The sequence below is a fragment of the Vulpes vulpes genome, chromosome 8 (assembly GCF_048418805.1).
Source record: "Vulpes vulpes isolate BD-2025 chromosome 8, VulVul3, whole genome shotgun sequence".
NCBI lineage: Eukaryota > Metazoa > Chordata > Mammalia > Carnivora > Canidae > Vulpes > Vulpes vulpes.
In genome coordinates, this window is record NC_132787.1 from 91,367,689 (window position 1) to 91,392,893 (window position 25,205).

Here is a 25,205-nt window from a genome sequence, read left to right on the forward strand (position 1 = left end):
AAGATCTATTTATTTATTTATTTATTTATTTATTTATTTATTTGAGAGAAAAAGAGAGAGAGAGAGCACCTAAACAGCTTGGGGGACAGAGAGAGGATATGCAAACAGACTCCCACTGAGCAAGGAGCCCATTGCAGTGCTCGATCTCACAACCCATGAAATCAGAACCTGAGCCAAAACTGAGTCAGACGCTTAACCAACTGAGCTACTCAGGCACCCCAATCTTGATTATTTCCGAGACTCTTTCTGGTTTTATTGTTATCATGAATGGTGTCTTGATTTTGCTACATTTTTTGACTATTGCTGACTTAGAGAAATGCTTTTTTTTCCTTTAGAAGTCCTCTTTTATCTGGCAAACTTGCTGAGGTCTCTGACTTGTTTTTATATTTATAGTTTGTTCTGTTTTGTATATAGGTGATCATGTCATCTACAAAAAGAGGTTTTATCTCTTCCCTTCAGTCCTATCCCCTTATTTCTTTGTTTTTCCATGGAGCATTGACCATGATTCCTAGTTCTATGTTAGACAGTAATGGTGATTGGTGGGCATCCTTTCTATGTCCCCAGTATTAAAAGGAATAAGTGCATCTAAAATTTTGTCATCATATATACTTGCTGTAATAGGATCTTACTATTTGTCTAACTAGTTTGCTAAGAGTTTTCATTATAAAACATTGTTGAACTTTATTACAAGTTTCTTCTGCATCTATTGAGACAATCATAACTTTGCTCTTCTAGTACGTTCCATAAAGTATTTCATTTAATAAACTGTTAGATTCAACTAGCAAATATTTTTATGCAGCATTTTTGCAGCTACATTTGTAAAGTTTTCATCATTTGATAATGCATAAAATTTTCTGGAATACCATGCATAAAATAGAGATTTGCTCTTCCTTGACATTTTGGAAGAACCACATGCAATGGCATCTAAGTTTGGATGGTTTAGGGAAGGGGTTCTTCAACACCCTTTTCAATTTCTTTGTGTCTTCTTGCACCAGTTTTGGATTTCTATATTTTTCTAGACATTTAAACATTTCATCTAGGTTTTCAAATTTATTAGCACCTATTTGATTGTAAAGTTTTTAAATTGTTTTAAAGTATTTTTTGTGCCTATACTGATTTCCCCTTTTGTATTCCACACTGCACTTATTTTTATCATCCTTCTGTTTTTCTTGGTCTTGCTAAAGATCTGTTTATCTTATTAATCTTTGTAAAGAACTAGCTTTTGGCTTCGTTAATCTCTTCTGTTGGGGCAGCCCTGGTGGTGCAGCGGTTTAGCGCCGCCTACAGCCCAGGGCGTGATCCTGGGGACCCTGGATCGAGTCCCACGTCGGGCTCTCTGTGTGATGCCTGCTTCTCCCTCTGCCTGTGTCTCTGCCTCTCTCTCTCCGTCTCTATGAATAAATAAATAAATAAAATATAAAAAAATCTCTTCTGTTGTTCACTATTTCATTATTTCTGCTTTTTTCTTAATTATTTCCCTTCTCCCTGTTTATTTTATTTATTTATTTATTTATTTATTTTGCTCTGTGGCTCTTTTCCTAACTTCCTGAATTGAGTGCTAAGCCTGTTATTTTTAACTTTTTTATTTCTTGATAAATGTGTTTAAAGATATAAATTTTGCTCGATATTAGCCACATCCTACAAAATTTTATATGTAGTATTTTCATTACCTTCAGCTTTAAACATTTTTTGTATTTCTTTATGATTTTCTTTTAAACCCAAGAGTTATATAATAATGTTACTTAGTTTTGATACATATGACATTTTAGAGTCTCATTTTGTTCGTTTCTAGTTTTCTTGCATTATGATCAAAGAGCACAGTCTGTATGATAGTGATACTTCAGAATTTATTGGGACCTGGATTAGGGCCTCTGTGCATGGTCATAAATACTCCCCCTGCCTAAAAGGAATGTGTTCAGTAAAGGGTTCTCTATAGAATACAATATAACTTCAAGCTTTTATAAGTTCAGGCTTCTTAGTTGTACTATTCAATTCTTAACCTTTTTTTAAGATTTTATTTATTAATTCATGAGAGAGAGAGAGAGAAAGGCAGAGACACAATTCTTCACCTTTTCTGCTCATTTTTCTCTTCTTGATTTCAGTTTCAAAAATTATTGCGATAAAATCTACTTCTACAATTTCTGATTTACATCTTCTCCCTGTAGCTGTCATTTGTTGCTTGATGTGTTTTGAAACTATATTACTAATAAGTTCTATATGTTCATGATGGCTATATCTTCTTATCTATTTTTCTTTTTCCTGGTACTTAATATCCTTCTCTGTCTGATATGGTGTTTTTTTGCATTGCTTTCTATTTTGCTAGATGTTGAGATTATGATCTCAGCTAATTTTGGTTCATTTGCCTGGTCTATCTCTTTCAGTTCTTTAATTTTCTTGGTATATCTTTTTTCATGTCTCCATTTTCAGTATTTCTGTGCTATTAAATTCAAGTGTGTCTTTTTAGGGCATGTATTTGTAGATTAAATTTTCTTTCCCACTAGGAGACTGTGTTTTGATTAGTTTTATCCATTTACATCTATTCTAATTGCTATTTTTATTTTTATTTCTACTACCATCTTATTTTATATTTTCCATTTGCTGTCCTTTTTGTTTGTTTGCTTTCTTTTCCCCTTTCCAGCTTTCCATGGAATAGATCGGGTTTCCTTTTGTTAAGTGAAAAGTTATATATTCTATGTTTTCAACGTAGTCACCCTTCCTTGGTCCCTGTTGATAGCTGGAAAATAAATCAGTAGTTATAATTCCCCCATCATGGCAAATATTGTAATACTCTCTCTCCTAAGCCTCTTTGATTTCCCTACCTCAGCCCACACTGTCTAGATTATACAATTTTCATTCCAGGTTCTTATGAATGTGTGTTCTCCTTTTCTTTTTATTTGCCCTAGCCTTCTTTATCTTTTTTGAGGACAACAAAAGTCTTCACCAACATATCTGATCACCTGTTCTTCTCCTATCTCCTGAAGCATCTCTTGGCACTGTTTTTCTTTTTATTTGAGTACTTTCTCTAAAAGCCATTTCAATTTGGGTCTTTGCATAGCCAACCCTCTAAATCTTTGTAAATCTGAGAATAGTTTCTTATTTCTTCAAATTTGAACAAGACTTTCACTAGATATAAAATTCGAAGCTCAAAATTCTTTCCTTTACTTCAGAATAGCAGTACCTGTTGCTGTTGAGAAGTCTGAAGGCCATCTGTTTCTTGTACCTTCAAGTGGGATCTTTTCTTTTTCCCTGGGGGAGAAAAAAAAGTATAATTTCTTTATCTTGATATTCTCAAATTTTATTATAATGTGTCTGACTGTGGGGTTCCTTATTGCTCCCGTTTTGCACTACTTTGTGAGCTCTTTTCAAAGCCAAGGCTTTTCATCTTTCATTTATTGTAGCAAATTCTACCTCCATTTTTTCCCAAAGGTTCCTTCCATTCAGTTTTTATATTGTTCACTTCTCTGCGACTCCTGTTATCAGATGTCGCTACTTGCACCTCTAACTGCCATTTCTTTGCTTTTATATTTTTATAAAAGGACCTATCAGTCCTTTCCTGCTTTTTTCTGAGTTCTTCAAAATGATCTTCCGATTGACTAATTTGTTCTTTCTTTCTTAGTATCCCTTGTTTTTGTTTTGTATTGCTAATATATGTCTTTATGGTCCATTTGTTCTAATGATCCTGCCCTTGTGGTATATACTGCTCAAGATGTTGTCTTGCCTGTAGAAGAAATGTCTCTCCAAATGTTTGTTTACTTTACCCAGTTCAAGTGCCCCTGGGATCAGCTACCCTGTCTGCTGACCAGTCTGGGGAAGCATCAAAACCAGCTGTGTCAGGCCCTAGCGGTTGAAAGCACCACGGGGGCCCCAGTCACCACAGAAACAGGCAAAGTCTCCTCTCTAACCCTTTAAGGAGAAACATGGTGGCCAGCAAGCAGGCTAGATTTTTAACAAACTAGTTTTGAGGTTTCACTGAGAGGAGGTCCATGAAAACCTATCTTGGCTGCTCCCCAGCCTCCCCCAGGGAGCCTCCATCCTCCCCAACACAGATCAGCTCAAAGAGGCTTTGGTCTCTTGTTTCTCACAGTTGTTTGTCTGTTTGTGTGTTACTTACTAGAATCTGTATTTCCTTCTTGCTTCTAGAGTTTCTCCAGGGTTGACTTTGGGGTAAGAACCAGCAGTCCTAAGTTACCATCCTGGCATGAAACAGAAGCTCTGCTGTGACCCCCAGAATAGCTTACCCCTTCCTTCTTGGGCTTTGCTTCTCACCTTTGGCTCAGCTGGCTGGAAGGGCCTCATGGAAGACTATTTGTGCCCTTTGAAGCTGGTATTTAGCTGAGCAGCCACCAGGCTGAGGGGCCACCCAGAACCCCTGTCTCCTCCTCATGTTGGGCCCATCCCACACAGTGTTGCTGTGTCTATATGCCCACAGCTGCAGGCACAGGGAAGCAAGGCCTTGGCCTTCTCTCCTGCACTCAAAAGTAACTACTGACCATCACTGCCAGCAGGCTGTGCCCTCCACAAGGACAGTTCTGTTCTAGACATCTTCCACCCCTGGCTGTGTCACTTTCAGTTTGTTTCTCAGTCTCTGTTACCCATGTGTCAAGTGAACCCAATGATAGGTATGATGAACAAAATGAGGGATGATGGGGATGATGGAACCATGGCTCCCTACTATGCCGGCATCTTGGCCTTGGGCTTGCCCCACTACGCAACCTATGCTTCCCTCCCTTCCCCTTTACATCAGTCAGTGCCCGAGAGGAGGGGTTGGTTGAGTGAAGACACTGGATCACTCCCTCACAGTCCTGCTTTCCAGGGCCTCTGCCTCTGATCATCCAGGCAGAGCATCTGACTCTCTCCTTCTCTTCAAGTCTCCCAGGGGACTTGTCCACCCAGGCCTCAGCCAATGAGCAACCTGATGCCCCTTCCAAGGGTGCTGCCACCCCTTTCCATTAACTGCACCCCGGGACACCTGAGCCACAGGTATACATGACATTCAAAGTTAATCACCGTATCCTTCCTCTTCCCAATGCTGCCCAACATGGGGCGAGTGGAGAGGCAGTCCCTGCCGGCCCCAAGAACAAGCATGGGGCCATGTTCTGAGTGCCTCCTGTCTGCCAGGCTAGGATACCCCAGAGGGGGAAGCAGGCTCAACAGTGCATGAGGATCCATGTAGGAACTTGGGCATGGAGGAGCCTCTGGTTCCATGGTTGGGGGGGGGCGGGGCTCAGAAGCCAGGGAGTAGTAAGCAAAAGCACATGGCCAGAGTAGGAGAGTTGCCCCAAGATGGGGAGAAGTGGTCCTCACCTGGGAAAAGTTCTACCCATTCATGAGCTGCCTGGGAAGTTTCTGGTGGTTGCAGTGGGGAACCGACTGGCACTTTCTGGAATGGGGGCCAAGGATGCTAAATGACTTGCAAAGCTCAGGCCCTCCCACACTGTGAGGACTTGCCCCTCACCTCCGTGGGGGGAGCCCCATCTGACAATCATGGCAGCAGCTTTGAGCAGCAGCATTGCTTCCTGAGCAATCCTCTTCCATCCAATCTCCACGGCAACCTACAGATAATGAAGCTCTGCCTCAGAGAGCATGTATCCTTCCCAAGGGCCATAAGTAGCAAAGCCAGCATTCTAAGTCCATGCTTCAATTAGATTATAAACCCATTCCAGAGGCAGCAGTAGGAAGCTGCTCCTGGGCCTGACCCCCACCACCCTTCAAGGCCGTGTTGGTCTTCCATGTGTCCTGCCACCACTCCTCCCTCTGAGGAGTAGCCACCAGTCTAGCAACGACTGACCAGCAGTGCACCCCCACAAAGCAGGGGAGGCAGCCCTCCACCCCCTGCTCAAGGAGGGCCCAGGGGCCTGGGTCTGCTCAGCCCTCAAAGAGAGTCTGAAACTGCACCTGTGCTTTCACCTGCCTCCCCAGACTGGAGTAGATAAATCCTAAATTTCCTCTCTGGTCCCTGAAAGAGACAATCTACCTGTGGTTCCAGAAGAAGCTTGGAAAAAGAATATCATTGGCCCCTGACAAAACTTCTGAAGGCCCTTTTGCTTTTCAGAAAGTCTCTTTTCTCATGTTTACTGTGCCCAGGGCCCTCAGGAACCAACTCAACGAGGTACAAAGAGCACTGGCCTGAGAGTCCTGAGAACTGGTCTACGGTCCTCCCTGAGATGTTAACAAACTCCATGGCCTTGGGCTGGCCACTCAACCTCTGGACCTCAGATTCCCCTTTTGTAAAATGGGGATAAACTCCTTGCTCTGCCTGCCTTTCAGGACAGTTGCATGGCTGAAAAAATGAAATAGAAGACAAGATAGCAAATGTCTCTCCCTTCTCTGCTCAGACAAGGGTGAGAGGGACTGCTGCAGGCTGGCCTGAGGAACCTGAGTAGTGGTGAGGTGGCCTTGGAAGAAAGACAATGCTTCAGACAACAATGGGTGGAAACAAAACCTGGATGTGGTGTCTCCTTTCCCTGAGATTGGAACCTGAGCCCCTGCATTTAACCTACAGCTCTAGAGGAGGAAGGGGGGGGGTGGAGAGAGAGAGAGAGAATGGCATGGTACCAGGCCAGCAGCTAGCAGAGGCCCCTACCCTGGGGGAAGGAGAGTAGTCCCCACACTGAGCCCACCCTAAGCCAGTTTGATTTGGCTCTAAGCCAGGAGCAATGTGGACCGGACTCCAGAGGTGAGGCCAGAAGAGCAACAGTACTTGTAGAAATAATAAGGAGAGCAGCTGCTATGTAGTGAGCACCTAGTGTATGGCAGGATGGGCTGAGAGCGTCAAACAAGCATTATAACTCACTGGGTTAGAATCATTCCAGGTGATAAGTAGCCACAATCAGGGTTTGAACCCAAGTCTATTTGATTCCAGCACGTATGGTCACTTGCAAAGTGAACCTGCCTTCAAGGGGCTCAGTCCAGGGGGAGAGGGACCCAGTACAGTCAAAGATGGACCACAGGTCTTCTGAGCCCAGAGGAGGGAGAAGTCATTAGCCTGGGAGTGAGGAGGCCAGGGGCTGGCCTCACCTGCCCACCTCACTTGTACCTGGAAGTCATGGGCTCTGAGCTCCATGGGGCTAGGAATGCACCTGTCTGGTTCATCAGTGGCCTGGCCTCCAGCACAGGGCACAGGAAATATTGCCAAGTGAAAGAATGAACCAAAGAATGAACCTAACTTGAATCTTGGGTCTTTAAATTCCCAAGACAATCCCTTTCCATTGCATTCTAAAGCTTTGCAACACATCCCAATTTCCTCTCCAGATCTGGAGGACTGTCCCTTGATGATTTAGGATATTTCCAGACCTAGTCAGTGAGGAAGCTCGAATAATCCAGGTCATCCTCCACCTCCTCAAGGAAACCTTTCCGTGGGTCCTAGATCTCTGGGGCTGATAAGATGCAGAACCCTGTCACCCGGGTCAGCACCTGCCAGGTCAGGGCCAAGGCTCGGGCTGGCGAACTAGGTCACAGCTCCTCATTCCCGGGGATCCTGAGACCCCTATTCTGAAGGGAGGTCCTCCTTTCCTCCTCCAGCCCCTATCACTTGCCAATGTTCCTATCGCGGTCGCAATTTCGGGTCTCCTGCAGAACCAAGAAACGCCCCCGCCTCCTGTACTGTCCACAGTGCCATGTACAAAACCTGGCACAAGGAGGCACTCAATAAACCCAGAAGGTGTTCAGAAAACATTTGCCCCTGAATGGGGTTTGCTGGTTGGTGACATCTTGAGTGACAGTGTTTGGCTTAGCTACTATCTGAATCCCCTAGAGTGTTTGGAGGCTGGCAGGGTAAAGAATCTTAAATGCTGCACGGATTCCCTTGGCCCAGTCTCTAGGCCACCAATGTTCAGAGCACCTCAGAAATAGAAGGCACAACTTTCAGCTGTTGTGGCCATAGAAAGAAAGTCACACTGGTACCTTCTCAGGCTGGAGAGAGGCCCTTTGTTCCCAGAAACCTCCCGTAGTGTTTGCAGCACCATCCCCAAGAATGCCAGGCCTCCAGAACTCTGGCTTCCAGAACTAACAATACAAGAAGAATCACTATGATAGGCCACCATGTTGGTCGTACTCTCACCCTGGGCCAGGTTCTATGCCAGTGCATTGCCAGCCTCACAATAACCCCAAGAAGCAGTACTGTGACCCTCACCTCCACTTCACAGAAGAGTAAGCTGAGGTGTGGAGAGATGAACTGACCCACCCAAGCTCACTCGCCGCCAGCCCAAGCAGCCATTTTGAGGCTCATTTGTTGAGTGAGGGCCTACTGTGTGCCAGGCCCTATGCCAGGTGTAGGGAGACCTCTGTGGACAAGACAAAACTGGACCTGCCCACTCTGCTCATGCTCTGAACTACTCTGAGAGCAATAGTCAAGGTATCTCTGGAGTTCTTGGGGCAACAGAAGGAGAAGGAGCAAAGCATTGGTGTGTGGAGGAGAGACAAGGCCCAGAGCATGGAGCCCAGCTCTGCCACTGATGTCAGGCCTCCCCAGCACAAGTCTGACTCTTAGAGAGACTGCATGGGGGAGTGTCACAGTTATCTAGAGCTGTGGAACGTACTACCCCGTTCTCCACATTCTAGGGTTTCCCATGATTCTGTGGTTGGCTGGGCTCAGCTGGGTAGTTCTTCCACAACCAGCTGGAATACCTGGGGTGTCCCTGTGGCCTTGGGTTCTCCAGGACCTCTCTCCACGTGGTCTCGCCAGCAGGGTAGCTTAGACTTCTTTACCTGGCAACTGACTTCTGAGAGGCCCTGCTCTTATCTCAACTACTAAGCTACATTACCACATAATAGCTGAATTACTTTGGACAAATTTGTTCTGAGCCTCAGTTCCATCATCTGCAAAGTGGGGATTAAATTGTATAATATACGTAAAGTGTGGAGCCAATGCCTGGCACATGATCAGCACTCAAGAAATGAACATTTTGGTTGCTGTCAATCTAGGATTGTCAGAGCCACAGACTATCTCTGAGATTCAGCCTCAGCTAATCTCCGGCTTCAGGAGAAGGTGCAGTGTGGTGGGTCAAGATCTGAGCTAAGTATCGGGAGCCTTGAATTCCAATCCTGCCTCCACCACCACCCAGCTGTGTGTCCTGCAACACCTCTCATACCCTCCACATCTCCCTGTGTGAAAGAAGCACGTCTCGGCCATATTGCTGTGAGCCTGGGTTATTAGCAAAGAGAGCTCTGAGAAGTACCTAATTCTACCCAGATGTGCTCTGCGGGTTCTGAGGGGGAGTGCACAGGCCCGGGACCTCCTGAGCCCCTAAACCTCCCCTGTGGTCTTGCTGTGCTCTCTATACATCAGTACACATCTCCCCAACTGGTGGAAAGGAAGTAACAACAAAATGAGGAGACAATGAGAAACAACATTTTTTTTTTTTCTGGTAAAAGAGAAATGGGAAATAAGCAGACCAAGACAGAGAGGTGGTCAGAAAGTGATGGCAAGAGAGGGAGAGGGGGTGCAGGGTCAGGGAGATGAGAGGGTCAACCCCAAACAGGTAGAAAGTCCCCACAGGGAAAAACCAAATAAAATAAGTCATGCCTCTAATTTTCCTTGAAAGGATTTCTGCTGATCCTTTGTGTTCACTTCATCGATGTAACTGCTCGACACCCCTCCCTGTCACAGCGCCACTTCCACAGTGACCTCCTTTTCCTCCTAGTCTTTCTCTCCTTCCAAAGTTGAGACCCCACCCACACACTCTCAGGGGGGAGCAAACACCCACCTGCTTCATCCCCAGGAAATGCAAAGCTCAGAGGCTCCACAGGCCTCTTCCCGCAGCACTATGGCTGGTGAGTTGGGCCTTCATGAAAGAGCTTATTTCCCTGCAGCTCAATTAAAAGCAACTTCATTAAGAAAACCACACACTCAGCCAAGCTGGAGGCATCCAGACAGCAGGAGCAGAAGCGCGCTGAATGAGGCCTGCGGGCCAGGGCCTCCAAAGTCCTCCCCAGGCCTTGCTCAGAACCCTCTCCCTCCATGGCCTTCACCCCTTCTCCTTGGGCTGCTTCCTCCTCTCTCACCTGCTCACTCCAGCTGGCCCCTCCCTGGGACTGAGGAGAGTGACATGAGGCCATTTTCCTGAGACAGGCCCTTTCTGTACCCTGTAATGTCTTGCCAAGCTGGCCCGGTGCCCCCCAAACATCCAGGTTCCCAATCTGGGAAAAGGAAGCTTTGCAATGGCTTGCAAGGCCAGGTCCCAGAGGCGACCACCCCCCCCCACTCGGCCACCACCCACAGAGTTCTCTGAATCATGTTCCTTCTAGAGGCCTGGCTTCTCTGTGTATGAAACAGAACATGGGAGCAGCCTTTTGAGTTATAGTAAAGACTAAATGAATTAGTGAATCTAAAGCATTCAGACCTTTGCATAGTGAAAAGTCCTTTATAGGGGTGCCTAGGTAGCTCAGTCAGTTGAGCATCTGCCTTTGGCTCAGGTCGTGATCCCAGGGTCCCGGGATTGAGCCCCACATCGAGCTCCGTGCTCAGTGGGGAGTCTGCTTCTCCCTGTCCTTCTCCTTGTGTTCTCTTGCTCTCTGTCAAATAAATAAAATCTTTAGAAAAAAATTCTCTATAAATGGCAGCTATTAGTAAGATTACTATCGTTATTATTTCTTTCTAGCCTATCGGCAGTCTGGATTCAGTGGGTATGAAAATGAAACAAATTTAAAAGTCACTGCTTTCCACCTTTCTGTCAAAATCCCATCGCTCCCATCTCTTAGCCGCATTGTGAGCAGACCTCAGAGCTTTCTGGTCATCTTCAGTTACTCATGGTCCTGTCTAGAAAGGTTTGCTATCCAGGCTATTCCAGTCTGGCATCTTCTCTGGGCCTGGGCCTGGCCTTCTCGCTTCTGTCCGGCTTGTGGCTCCAGACATGGATACCTGCTCAGGCCCTCCTCATCCTCTCCCCGCTCCAGCCTGGGGTGGTGGACATGGTCTGATTCTGGGGGTGGCACCGCCCACTCTCTGTGGTGGGGCAGCTTCTCTGGCGAGCTCCAGCCAGCTCAGGAAGCTGTCAGCATGGCCGACCTGCGAACCCTGTCTGTCTGTCTCATAGAGCACCGTGTGGGTGGGTTCTGCAGGGAACCTGAGCGGCCCACCATGTAGTAGGGATTTCCAACTGAGGACACTTGACCCCACCCCACCTCAGCTCCAGCCCTGGGTCACCCAGGCTGAGGACCCCTCCCCTGGAGGGCAGGCTTGCTGAGCCTGGCTGCCCTTCGCAGCACCCACTCACTTGGCCCCACAGAGCAGAAATCATACACTTGACACACCCTGCACTGGCACTGTCAGACTCCTTATGGCCATGGTGCCTCACGGGTCTCCCTAGAGGTCTGAGGGACAGACCAATTAGTCTACTGCCCGGGCAGATGTGACTGGCAACTTGCATGCCAGGCCTCCCTTCCTGCCAGTGCCTTAACCTCTCTGAGCAATTCTCCTAAGAAGGGGCCACAGAAATGCCTGGGATGTGACTGTTGCCACCGTTCCCTTTCCCAGTCTTCTTCATACCCCAGAAAGAAGAAGGGCTGGGATGGGGGTAGCAGGCCTTTGAAGAAGCCCTGAGGCAGCTGCCCGGTTCTGCCTATTGGCAGCTCTTTTCAGAGGATGGGTACTTAGCACCTCTAGCCTCTATTTTGGGCCCTCATTGCCATTTCTAGGACATCAGGAAAAATCCCACTCAACTTCCTGCTCATCATTATTATCGATTTAATAATGAAGCCAAGATAGAAGTGGGGAGGGTAAATATAGAAACAGCATGTTGGAGACAGGCTGCCTCTCCTCTGTGGACCTGACCCTAATAACACCAAACAGCTAAAATCTGTCCCCAGAGTTAACATTGCCAGGGTGAGGGGTGATTTGACCTGAATGGAGGAGCCCAGAACCTCCCGCTTAGACTGACCAAAAAGATTCTGGCCAGAGAGAGCTGGAAGCTTATAACTCCACTCAGCAGACAGCAAAAACTGAGCCTATGCCCACAATCCTTGCTGTTACCCTGGAGCCCACTCCATCCTGGCTGTGCCACCCACTCCTGAGTGCACCCCAAGAATTAGGCTGAGAGTCAGAAGTACTGGTTAGGCCCAGGTTCTTGCACTCACCCCATGACCTTGGGTAGGTCACTGGACGTCTCTGAGCGCCATCTTTGCAAGAGGCATGGGTCACAATACCCATGTTACAAGGTGGTGGTTGGAATTAAATGAGATTCTCAGTGTGAACTTTATCCCTGTGGAGCACTGGGCCGAAGTGGAGGGCCACCCTACCAGGGATCTGCCTCCTAAGCCTCTTCCCCCCACCCCCCCACCCCCGCCATCATTTCCATCTAAGGCACAGCTGTCTCTCTCTCCCTAGACCTTCCGGTGGCCAGTGGCCAGCAACATCGACAGCAATGAGATACTCGAGATTCAGATCTTCAACTACAGCAAAGTCTTTAGCAACAAGTAAGTGCCGGGCGGGAGAGGTGGGGCCTAAAGGGGCTGGGGCTCTGCCTTGCTCCTTGGGCTGCCCTCTCCTTTGGGCTTTAAAGGGGACTCACAGCCACAGCCTACCCTGGATTTACTGTGAAAGACCCCCTTCCTGGCTCTCTCATGTTGTCTCTCAGAGTCCCTCTACCCTCTCAACCATTGTCAGCCAAGAACCCCATACCCTCCCATTCGCTCCTTCTGTCCCCAGTTCCATCTCAGTTTTCTGTCTCCTTCTTTAAGTTTTCTGCTTTACACCATCCCTGGGTCACAGTAACCCAGCAGAGGAGTTAACAGAATGGCTGATAATATACTTCAATAGATCATCTACCGCCTTGAGAGCAAACTTGCCAAACTCTGAGGCAGTTTGATGCAGTAGTTTGGGAACCAGGAAAGCCTGATTGCAGATTCCTAGTGCAGCCATCTACTGTGTGACCCAGAGCTGGTTACATAACCTCTCTGAGTTCAATCTACTCATTTGTACGAAGTCTAAGTATATACTTCGAAGGAAGCTGTAAGAATTAAGTGAGATAGATATTCATTCATTCATTCATTCATTCATTCATTCCCCATATGTTTACGAAGTGCCTACTGTGTGTCAGGCACTGAACCAGGTGCTGAGGATAGCAAGTGCCTACCCTCATGGAGCTTACATTCTTCAATGAAGCACACCTGCCACATGAGCACTATCACTACTAAGGGTTTAGTAAAAGTAGTTCCCATCCATCTCTCTGGGCAATAAGCAGAACTCAGAATGATTTGAACAATCTGGAATGGTGGCTAAACACTATAAATGTAAAGTCCTGTTTGGAGATTCAGAACCAATTGCTTTTATACCAGCTAGAGGGGGGCATGGATGAACAGTAACATGTCCAGAAAAGCATGGGGATATTACTTGCTGAGAGTGCAGTATTACTCATTAGTGGGAGGAGACTACAAACAAAAGAAAATCTGACCTAATCCTAGGTCATATTAATAGAATTATAACAATCAGAACAGGGGTAAGGGATGAGGGTTCCATTGGCCTCATGCTGGTTGGAAAGGATACCAGTAGGCAGCGTCTTGGATTGCCAGGGGAAGCGACTTAAATCTGATGAGGGAATGAGAGCCTCAAGGAGAAAACCACAGAGGACATGTCTATCCTTCCATCTATCCATCCTTTCATCCATTCATCTTTCCATCCATCTTTCTGTCCATCCATCCTTCCATCCATCCTTCCATCCATCCTTCCATCCATTCATCCTTCCATTCATCCTTCTGTCCTTTCATCCTTCCATTCATCTAACCATCCATCCACCCATCATCCATCTATCCACTCTTCCAGTCACTCATCAAACATTCACTGAGCAAATATTCTGTACCAGGCAGACACTGTGCTGGAGGTACTGAAGTGAGAGATTAAGTCACCACACCTGTGCCCTAAAAAGGTTTTCTGCCATTTGGAACAGGAAAAGAGATGTGTGCCCAGAGGCAGGACCAGGACCATTGCATTGCTGGGAGACAGCAGACAGCTGAAAGGTAGCCAGAGCTCTCAAGCCAGTGAGCTGTTGGGAAGTAGTGAGCTCCTCATCACTGGGAGAGGCCAAGCAGAGAGTAGACCACAATGTTGTGGAGGGGATTTTTGAACTGGGGTGGGCTGAACCACACAGGCTTCAAAGATTCTGTGGTGTTTATTGGGAGCCCATAACATCTCAGCTGAGCATGGGGTGTGGGCATTTTAGGCCTCCTGGCAGGACCAGAAGGGAAGATGTTTAAGGCAGAGAGGCAGCCTCTTGGCTTGTTGGGGTATCACATCATTCAGGCAGCTGCTATGACATCCATAAGAGAGGTTACTGAGACACCTCACCAGGCGTCCCCAAGATGAAGCAAAACTTTCTTCCCTGGGGTGAGAGATTGGGTGATCTGTGAGTACAGGAGAAACAAGAACAGGAGAAAGGCCCAGACACAGACCAAAGTGGGTGGAAGAAAAAAAGAATTGGAAGCTGAGGGCCAGGAGAGGCATCCAGGCACCCCAGCAGGGACCCACATGGAGGTTTCAGAGCTTCCAGGAGCCTCAGCCAGGGTAACCCTCGTGCACAGATGAGGAAACTGAGTCTCAGGGAAGATACTGAGAACACTGGATGGTAGCAGGGCTGGGGCTAGGATGCCTATCTTCCTTCTCCCTTTCTAATCCTGGACCTCCCAGAAAACCAGGGTATGTGGGCAGTGATTATGGAAACCACTGATACGAACAAGATTGGTGTACTGTTTACAATGAAAGCTGCTAAACAGTCACAGAAATGCTGGAAACCCTTGGAAACATCAAAACTCCTACTATAAACAAATCAGAAGTATTTGTTAAATTGGGAAATTGAATATCATCCCAGTGAATACATTGAAACTTCAGGCTTCAATTAGTTGTTCTGAAATGCCAACAAGAGAGAGCCAGAGCAGGGGAGTCCCTAACCTATTTCTCCCCTTCTTCCTTCTTTCCCCATCCTTCCTTCCCCCCACTTAAGAGGCAAGAAACCCCTCCAGGGCAGGGCTGGGCCTGCTGAGAAAGGATCCTCTTATTTTCTTGGAAAGGATGGAAAAATGGAGTGGCCATCTCGAGGACAGCACAAGGCCCATCCAGACACAGGCCAGCTTAGGGGTTGGAGTGGGAGACAGGGTGCTTGGAGTCAGATGGGGTTCTGGTCTCCCCACCCTGGAGTTGCCAGGCTCCTTCTCATTGGGCAGCTGAGCGGAGGGGGAGCCTCTGGGATTTGCACTGAGCTTAGGAGCCACCAGAACCACACCTGTGCTTGGGACAGTGCCTGGCCCCTCGCAGGTCCCCGCTTACTTTGTGGAATGAGTGAAGGAATAAATGCCCCGATGGGGTCAGGAGGCAGAGGGTGTGCAGGCTGGAGCAGTCTGGAAGCAGAAATTCAAATGGTCCTTCTTCTCCGAAAAGTTTAAGACACTCCAAGGTGACAGCCAAGTCATGTGACTGATGCTTTTGGGGAAACTGAGGTAAAGGAAGCTGGTATGAGAAACAGAATTTATGGGCCTGATCTCATCACCACCTATCTCAGAGAAAGAGACTTGTTCTAGAAGCAGAGGGTGGCTTGGAAGCTGGACACTGACCCAGTGGTGGTAGGGGCTGCCAGGAGGATGAGACATGGTGTGAAGGAAGAGACACCAGGAGACCCCAGGTCTGCCCAGCCTGCCTTGAACAGGTCCTCCTTCAGGAACCTTGGGCCTCCTGTGAGGACAAGGTGTCAGGTCCAGAGGATCTGGGGTGTCCCCCTTTCCAGTCCGGAACAGTTGATGAAGAATGGCCTGATGCAAGCGCCAGTTTCCTGGGACTTCTGAATAATTCAGGAGCCAGGAGAGCAGTGGTGGCCTGACCAGGCCTCGGGCACTTGACACGGGCTCCCAGGGGAAAGCAATGAATTATTGACAGGCCCTGGCGCCTGGTTGCCGCTCTATTGTGGTCATTCTCTGGGCCCATCCATGCCTGAGGCCCCCCTCCCTGCTGCCCCAGCTCAGCCCACCTGGCCACTCTGGAGAGGGTGGGCAACCAGCCTCCCCCGCGGCTGTGGGCTCTTAGGGGATGCCCTCTTTGTGATGGGCAACTTCAGTGGGCCACGTAAGAGAGGCTATCAGAAGACAAAGTCAGGTCCCATCTCCTTCACCTAACTTGGGGAAACTGAGGCCCAGCAAGGGTCCTGGCCCAGGATCACACAGCAGGGGCAGGGCAGAGCTGGCCTTCAGCTCAGACCTCCCGACCCCCAGGCTCCTTCCCAGAGGACGAAGGGCCTCACACCTCCACTTTCCAGAGAAAGGCCCCTGCTGTCCGAGGGCTTTAGGGGCGTACCCTGCCTGGTCACCCCAGGCCTCGCCCTCCCAGGCAGCTCCTCCCTGCTGACCCACCCCAAGGAGAAGAGGCAACAGGCAGACCTCACTGGGTGTGTAGCCAGGGTGGGCAGGGAGGTCTCCGGGGTCACCACACAGGCCTGAGCTGGGGCTTCCTGCACCAGCTCCCTCGCTAAAGGAGGGAGGGCTGTGGGGGGCATCCTGTGGGAAGCTGTATTAGCACACCTGTTCTAAAGCTTTGTTTTCACAGCAAGCACACCCTGGTTTTGCTTAGATGGTACATTTTGGATGGACCTGTTAAAAAAAAAATTTATAAAAATGCTTTTCTTCATACTTTACATAAGACTGAGATCATCTCAATCATCCATAAATAAAATAAAAACACTGGTTTTTATTTTCATTTGGAAGAGGTTGGGGAAAACTTTCAGAAGTGAAAGCCCCCTAGCCAAATTATCCCCTGGGTTCCAGGGTCCCAGCCCCACCCTCTGGGCCTCAGACAGACCCCTGGCTCTGTGAGGCTGCACATCTGCCCCCGGAGCCTACCCTGCAAGGAAGACCTTCAGACCAGCACCCCGTGGGCCAATAGCACCCCCTCCCTTCCTGAAGTCAGTGGAGGGAGGACGGGAGGGCCTCTGAGCGCAGCAGTGTCAGAGGAGTTTCACTTGAGTGCTCTCACTGCCTCCCAGTAAAGCAGGTAGTAGCACCTCCTTTGAGGAGACGGAAAAAAGCAGGGCTCAGAGAGGTTGGAGAGCTAGCCAAAGTCATACAGCTGCCTATAGGGCCAATCCGCTTCTGCCTGACTCCAGGGTCCAGGCTCTTTCTGCTGTCCACCCTGCTCCTGTTAAGGATGTTGGCATCTAGTCTGTGTGTGGACAAGGCTTAGACCAGGGCGTGAGGAGTGGGGAGTTTGCCAGGAGGTGGGCCACATAGCAAGTGTGGTTAAAGCAGTGAGAACAGCGGTGGAGTAGCGAGAGGCCCATCACAGAGCGTCTAGCAGGGGTGGAGGACACGCTGGGCAAGCCTTCCTCTCAGGCCCTCCAAGTCTAAGGTCTGAGACTGACCTCAGTTAGCACTTGTGGGGGAATGGCTCCATCCTGCCCCCTGGGGGTGTCTTGTCACATTGCAGCGTCTCTGCAGATCCTTCCTCTGCTGTGCTGAGGCAGCTCCCAGGAAAGATGTGCCTGAGGGTCCGCACTCAGCAGGTGCTCAGTGGGTCCTACTAGAACTAAAAGGACCCACTGGCAAAGGGCAGCAGTGGACAGGGATTCCCAGCAGCATCATCAGCGTTACTTGGAAACTTGTCAGAAATACCTATTCTCAGGCCTCAGACTCCGGGCAGCGGCTGGGCCGGTGGTGACCTGGAGCTGGCTCTTACCAGCTCTAAGGGCAGATGGTGCACATCTGCCAACTCGGAGTTCAGCGACCGTTGGAAGCTTGAACCCGGCCGTTGCTGGGAGTACTGACACCACAGAAATCGGCAGGAGCCACGAGTCAGGACTGTTCTTCTCCACGGCCAGTGAGTTGTTAAACAGTTACCGGCACAACCATGGATGGGCAGGTCCCAGTCATCCATGTTTTAACAAGCCCTCCGGAAGATTCTGTTTATCCTGAAGTTTGAAAGCCACTGATTTAAAACCAAAAGAAGTGAAGCTGCCAAAAGACTTGTATTTTTCATAACTATAGTCTGTTGTTAGAATGTCTACACGGTACAGAGGCTGCACGCCCACTGCCTCCTTGTGTCATAAAGACAAAACCAAGACTCGAGGGCAGCTGCTCCAGGTCCCATGACCCCATCCCAGCATTTCTCCTCTGTGGACACTGCCCAAGCCAGGGAGAGGCTGGGATGCAGCCAGAAGGGAGGCCTCCGCTGGGCTGGGTCTTAGAAGCACCCAGAAGCAGAGTCAGGCTTTCCAGTGGAGGAATGGCGTGAAGCGTTTTGCCCTCGAGGAGGCAGGGCAGCTGGTGGATAGGGCCCTGAGCTTCAGAGGGAAGCATTTCCTATTTGTCCTCTCTGGCTGCTCCTACCACTTCCTCCCCTCACACGGATGGGAGGCCTTTTTTTTTCCCCCTCAAGATTTATTTATTTATTAGAGAGAGAAAGCATAGTGGGGAGGGGCAGAGGGAGAGGGAAAGAGAATCCCAAGCAGATTCCAATGCAGGGCTGGATCCCACAACTCTGAGATCACAGCCCAAGCCAAAACCACAAGTTAGCCACTCAACTGACTGCACCACCCAGACACCCCAAAGGAGCATACTTTTAGCAAAACCATTTCACATTCTATGTACATAAAAAGCCATTTCTCACCTATCAGATGGTAATAAATTAAAATTTATATTTTTACTTTTTAGGCTAGGTAACTTATAAACCACATTTATTTCTTATAGTTCTTTTTTTACTCTTCCTTTTTTGTTGTTTGTTTTATTCATTTATTTTAATTTTTTAAAATATTTATTTATTTATTTATTTATTTATTTATTTATTTATTCATGATAGACAGAGAGAGAGAGAGAGAGAGAGAGAGGCAGAGACACAGGCAGAGGGAGAAGCAGGCTCCATGCCGGGAGCCCGACGTGGGACTCGATCCCGGGACTCCAGGATCACGCCCTGGGCCAAAGGCAGGGGCCAAACTGCTGAGCCACCCAGGGATCCCCCATTTATTTTATTTTTTTTTATTTTTATTTATTTATGATAGGCACACAGTGAGAGAGAGAGAGGCAGAGACACAGGCAAAGGGAGAAGCAGGCTCCATGCACCGGGAGCCCGACGTGGGATTCGATCAGGGTCTCCAGGATCGCACCCTGGGCCAAAGGCAGGCGCCAAACCGCTGCGCCACCCAGGGATCCCCCATTTATTTTAATTTAAATTCAATTTGCCAACATATAATAGAACACACAGTGCTCATCCCATCAGGTACCCTCCTTAGTGCCCATTGCCCAGTTATCCCATCCCCCTACCCACCTCCCCTTCCACAAAGCTTTGTTTGTTTCCCAGAGTTAGGAGCGGGAGGCCTTTTTTAAAAAAACAGTGTTCACCTTCTGTGTTCCTCAGGAAGGTATAGACATCAGACATGTCCATTAAAGTCAGAATTCATCGGATGCCTCAGCTCACTGGGATGTGTCCCTTCCCATTTTCTTGGGCTCCCCTTCCTCCCCTGTAAATCAAGGGCAGCCCCGGGTGATGTCCAGGCACCCCCTGCTCTCACACACTGTGGGTGCCCCCTCGGTCTCTGCCGCTTCAGCCCAAGACAATGCATACGTTTTAATCTACCCCATGTGGAATCACCATGGGAGAACATCTCTCTGAGTGCCCTGTTCTCTCCCAAAGCAATAACCTTCAAACCGTAGGGTGAAATGGGGTTCGAGTCAACTCAGTCAGCATTTATTAGGCACCCACTGTTGTTCATTAACTCAGCCAGCAGATACTGAGATGTCCTGTGTGCTGGAAATATCAAATCGAGGCTGGAAGTAGGAAAAATAGCCACCACCACCCCGGCCCCCTCACTCTGCTCTGGAGAGGCTCAAAGTAGAGCGACACCCCTCAATACCAACCAGTCCGCTCCAGCAGTGCTGACTGTGTGCGAGATGCTCTGAGGGTCTCAGCTCTCTAAACAATCTGGGGAAGTGAGGATTATTGGCTCATTTTAGGAGAATCCAGACTGAGAGAGCCTGAGTTGTCAGGGAAGCAGGTAACTTGCTGGTGTCAGAGGCCAGCCTCCAACTGCAGGGCTGTGCTCTTCATAGCACTGTGCTCCCCTCCTCTGCTGTCAGGTGGGATATGTGGGGTTTCCACAACCAGATGGACCTTTGCCCTCAGTGGGCTTGCAGAATGCAGGTGTGGGCATAGCAGACAAACAGGGGACCAGTGAGCCAGTGGTGTCGGTGGTGGGTAGAGCCCTCAGTTGTGGTTAGGGAAGGTGGAAGGGACAGAAGCTGTTCATGTGTCCAGGAGCTTCTGGTCCTTCTCCAACAACCTCCACACTAGGCATCTGGGCAGGAGCTCAGCTGAACCCCAATTCCACATGTCCAAGGACCACAAGCCAGGGGGGACTGAGCCCCCATCTGGGGACATCCCCCAAGGCTGTTCACTGCCCACGAACTCTCCCAGGGAAATGGGTCTCACAACATACAACCATTCATGCTTGTTGGGGGTCACGTTCCCTCCAAGACATGCTGCCCGGGCCCTGAACACCAGCCCTGGCTCTGGGGCCACCCTCTCCTGGAGCCTAAGCAAGCCCTCCAGCCCCCCAGCCTACTCCCCAGCCTCGTGGGATGTCAATCTCCTTACTCTGGCCTCTTTGTGTGAAGCTGCCATGCCCCCTCTGCCATCCACAGGCTAATCGGGACCTTCCGCATGGTGCTGCAGAAGGTGGTGGAGGAGAACCACGTGGAGGTGTCCGACACGCTGATTGATGACAACAATGCTATCATCAAGGTGGGTCTGTCCCCGAGAGTCCCTGGACTTGCCCTTTATGGGGTCCCCTGGAGGCCTGCTTCACCTGCCTCCTCTCACACATAAGGTGGGCTGGGGGATGCTCCTAATGGGTGGTGAGGTGAGGCAAGAGGAGACCCAGGTCAGATGGCTGGAGCTCCTCAGCCTGGGGGCTGTGGCCAGAGCCCTTGATGATGGTAGGCTCTGCTGTCCTGAGGGGGAACAGCATCTGAAGGCCAGCCTGAGCCCTGCCGGCCACACCAGGCATGATCTTCACTCTGCATGCCTGTCCTGGAGCCTCTCTAAGACTAGGCATTCAGCAAGGGCAAGAACCTTGTTTTCTATTCCTGTTGTTACATCCTATCCTAGCACTTTCAATGTGAACACACTCATACTAATGATGCACACTCCATACCTGTTCTGACAAAGCAAGGAAATGAGCTAATCTGGAAACTCAGACCCTAGGCTCTGCTGTGATGCCTTTGTCCCCATCAGCTCATTCATGTCCACTCACGGCCAGTTAGGCCACGCTGGGGAACACAACTGCTATGTACAAATCCTAGTTAGGCCATTAACTGTGTGACTTGGGTAGGTTACCTACCATCTGCAAAGTGAGCAACATTATAGTCTCTGCTTCACCGGAATTGTTCTCAGGATTAAATGAGAATACACAGATAGTACTTAGAATAGTTAGACACATAATAAGTGCTCAATAAATACATAAAACAATTTTGGTAACTATTACTTCCTGACCTCAGCTTGCCTTGTATGTAAAATGGGGTTATATCATGGTTCCCTCACCTGGGTCCTGCATAATGTGTAGCCCTATGTGGTAGGTAGCAGAATAGCCTCAGAAGGCAGGGCTGCAGCCATGGGGAGCCAGAATGCAAGGAATGCCCTCTGAGGAGTACGAAGGGTGGTGCAGAAATTCCCATAGTTCCTTGAAGTCTCAAGATACTTCCTTGCAGAGAACAGGAGAGCATTTGGGACTTCATAGCTTGGCCCTAGCCAGGTCATTCTCTCCATGGGCAGGTGTGGGCAGGGGCTGCTTTTTGAAGTCAGGAGGGCTCAGCCACCCTGGGAAAGGGAGAGGGGATGCAGAATAAGCTATGAACACCAGTGGGAGGAAGTGAGATGAGAGTGAAAGGAAGAAGTGGGCAGGGACAAGTAGGCAGCACAATCCATCCCCTGTATTTCTAGAATCAGGCTGAGGAAAGGACTCACAGATGATCTGTCCCATCTACCTACCTCTGCTACCCATTTTGTGGATGGGAACCCTGGGAAATCCTGGCTGAAAAATAAATTTAGTCAAGGTCAGACAGCTGGTCCACAGCAGAGCCAACACTGGATGAGACCCAGGGCTTCCAATTCCAGGCCACTATTTTCCCGCCACAACATACCTGGTCACATCAAAAGGGCCCATTGAGTCAGTGTGAAGGACATGAGGCTTGGAGTCAGCCCAACTGGGCTCAAATCCCAGCATGAGCACATCCTAGCTGTGTGACTCTGAGCAAGTAAATTACCCTCTCTGATATGTTAGGTAGGATGAGTTGAAGTGCTGAGAAGATCAAATGAGTTTACAGTAAAACGTCCAGCATAGTGAGGCTTCAGGAAATCCATGTACCTTTTCCTTCCCCGGGGAATCTAAGCCTGGGCAGGGGGAAGCCTATGTGCCAAGCGAAGGCTGCCTGTGTGGATCGCAGGGGCAAGTCAACGCCCAACCTGTAAGGAAGGGCAAGTGCATCTGGGAGACATCCTGACACCCACACAGGCTGAGAAAAGGACTAAAATAAGTCTTCCCTGTGCACTGGGGAGAAACTAGAGCTAAAAGGAAGTAAATAGCTCCGAGGACCCAGAGGAGCCCAACCAGATGCACCACCTGGGCCCAGGTTTGGTGCTCCACTTTCCCCAGAGAAAAGCCCAGGGTGACCCCCAAGTCTCCAGAGTAGGACGGCAGGTGTCAGCTGAGCAGGACGGAGTGCTGGCCCTATGCCCCTGGAGATCTCTGGCCCTCCTCCGAAGGCTCAGCTCACATCACATCACCAGCATCAGGAGTGCGGGGAGGTCAGCCCCGCTTCTGAGGATGAGCGGGTGACCTCTGCCCTGGGACCACTGAATGACATTCTTGATTATGTGTACGGTGCCCTCAGAGAGCTCACCACAGTCTAGGCTCAGCTGTCCAGGGGTGGGCTCCTCACCTTGGGCACCGGGGAGGAGCAGAATCAAGTGCAGGAGGACCATTAAAATTGACTGAGCCTGTGCATCTCAATCTTTCTGAGGCATCGGTTTCCCTATCTGCAAAATGGAGGTGTGGGGAGGATTAACACCCAGCTTGTGTTCCTCCAGCCAGTGAAGGAAGCGAAAGCACTTTGTAAATAAACATCACAAAGCAACGAGTGTGCACATTATTGCTGTCTCTGTTCCCCTGCTCACCATCCACCCCTCTCCCTCCAGACTAGCCTGTGCGTAGAGGTGCGGTATCAGGCCACAGACGGCACAGTGGGCTCCTGGGATGATGGGGACTTCCTGGGGGACGAATCCCTCCATGAAGAAGAGAAGGACAGCCAGGAGACAGATGGACTGCTCCCTGGCTCCCGCCCCAGCTCCCGGACTCCAGGCGAGAAGAGCTTCCGGAGGTAACAACAGCCCAGGCTCTCTGGCCACCCACCACCCCCCAAGACACAGGGAGGATGCCTGGTCCCTCTCGAAGGCCCCTCCGGGCCTGACTGGGCTCAGAGTCCAGGGCTGAGTTTCTGGAGAGACATACAAGAGGCAGGAAGGTGTTTCTACAGGGCCCCCCATGCTTATCCCCCGATCCCAGGGCTCACTCGGGAGGCCTGGTGTCGGGGATCAGGCTGAGGGTCCAGGCCTCTTACTACCCTGTGACGAGTTCTGGGAGGGTGAACTCTAACTTGGGGCGAAGAGGCTAGACCCCCTGCCCTAATAGAATGGGTAAAGCAGATAAAAGGGGGCCCTAACCTCTCTCGCCCAAGACCCATCCGTGCCAGCCCAGCCCCTGGCAGCCTGCCATCCACCTGGGCCCAGTGGAGGCCCAAGAGAGGGAGGCCTTTTCCTGCCAGGGTGAAGCCAAAGTCCTGGTCGGGACATAGCCTCACTTCTGTTGAGAAAAATATATCCTGGCCCCCCTCAGTGTTAAGGACTCACACCTGCAAGTGTCCTGCCACACACGGGTGTCAGGAAGCTGTGTCCAGGCCAGCTCATTCCAAAGGCATGATTTTTTTCAAAAGAAAATGCAGTTGTATTACCGTTAGAACTCAGAGAGACAGACTGTAGGTTAGCAAAATGTTGGCTGTAGATTCCTAATCCACTGGGAATAATGTGTAAAACGCAGGTAAGTCAACGGTGTATCTAAAGTTTTAGAGGAGAGGATCCCCTCCCAGTGATCGCCTCCCTCCAATCTCTGACCTTCCCTTTCCAAAAAAAGTATATTCAGTCCCCGTTCTGAAAAAACACAGATTCTAAATCAGTGCGATTGAATTGATAAATTTTTATTAGACAAATACGCTTTTCTTTGTACCTGAGCCACGCCCCTCCGGCCACACACACACACACACACACACACACACACTATAAGCCTAAGACCCTAGGAGCCAGGTGGAGAGCAATAGTAACAAGGTCAAAAGAGCCAGGAGTGTGGCAAATACAGGGGACCTTGGGCTCCAGGCCAGCAGGGAGCAGCAGGGGGTGGCATCACCCAGGCCAGATGGGAGCCTGTCCTCCTTGGACTCTGGCCAGCTAGCTGGAAAGGAGATGCAATTTGGCCTCAGGAGGCCCAGATCTGAGTCCGGGCTCTGCCTCTTACCAGTCTCGTGACCCTTGGCCAGTCGCATACCCTCTCCCCTGTCCCTCCTAACCTGTAAAGTGGGGCCCAGAATAATGAGAAGCACTCCCCACCCTGCTGTTAGGAGAGCCAGAAGGAGCATGGGGGGCACGGGGTGTAGCTGGGGTACCAAGTGCTACCCCATACAAGGACTGGTGACAAACAGGGTCTTGGCAGCTGAACAATGCAAACGGACAGGAAGGGGGCTGGAAGTGGTGACAGGATGAGCAGGGACCCAGTGGGGAGGCAGGGGCCACACAGAGGGTACGTCTGGTCCCAGTCCTCTGTTCCCACACAGGAAAGAGCTTGGCTGGGACTGTCAGAGGTGCAGCTGGGCTCACAGGCAGGGAACAAGACTGAGTGCCACCCGAGGGCCAGCAATACAGGCAAGGGAGCACTGGGCCCGAGTCAGGGGAGCTGAATCCCATGAAGTCCCATCCTGGCTGCCACTAACTAGCCGAGTGACTTTGAGCGAGTCGCCTACCCCTGTGGGCCAGTTATAGGAATGGGTTGAACATCCTGGCTCCTCCCTAACTGTGATATCCCGAGGAACCCAGGGACACTCTGGATCTCATGGGTAGCACCCACGTGAAACAGCTCTGGGAGCTCTGGACAGCCAAGGGCTGCCCTCTCTGGCTACTGTAGTCGGGGATGCAGAGCCAGTTT

General features: G+C 49.7%; 1 protein-coding gene across 12 annotated transcripts in view; it reads left to right on the plus strand.

The window, feature by feature from the left end:
* OTOF (otoferlin) overlaps nucleotides 1-25,205 on the plus strand; it is a 215,659-nt gene that overhangs the window by 137,253 nt on the left and 53,201 nt on the right. For all 12 annotated transcript variants that reach the window (XM_072767470.1, XM_072767468.1, XM_072767467.1 and 9 more), the window contains exons 3-5: nucleotides 12,323-12,411; nucleotides 20,602-20,701; nucleotides 23,153-23,334. In XM_072767470.1, the coding sequence (XP_072623571.1) occupies nucleotides 20,621-20,701; nucleotides 23,153-23,334 (263 nt within the window). In that variant the 5' untranslated portion in view covers nucleotides 12,323-12,411; nucleotides 20,602-20,620. The remainder of the gene's footprint in view (nucleotides 1-12,322; nucleotides 12,412-20,601; nucleotides 20,702-23,152; nucleotides 23,335-25,205) is intronic.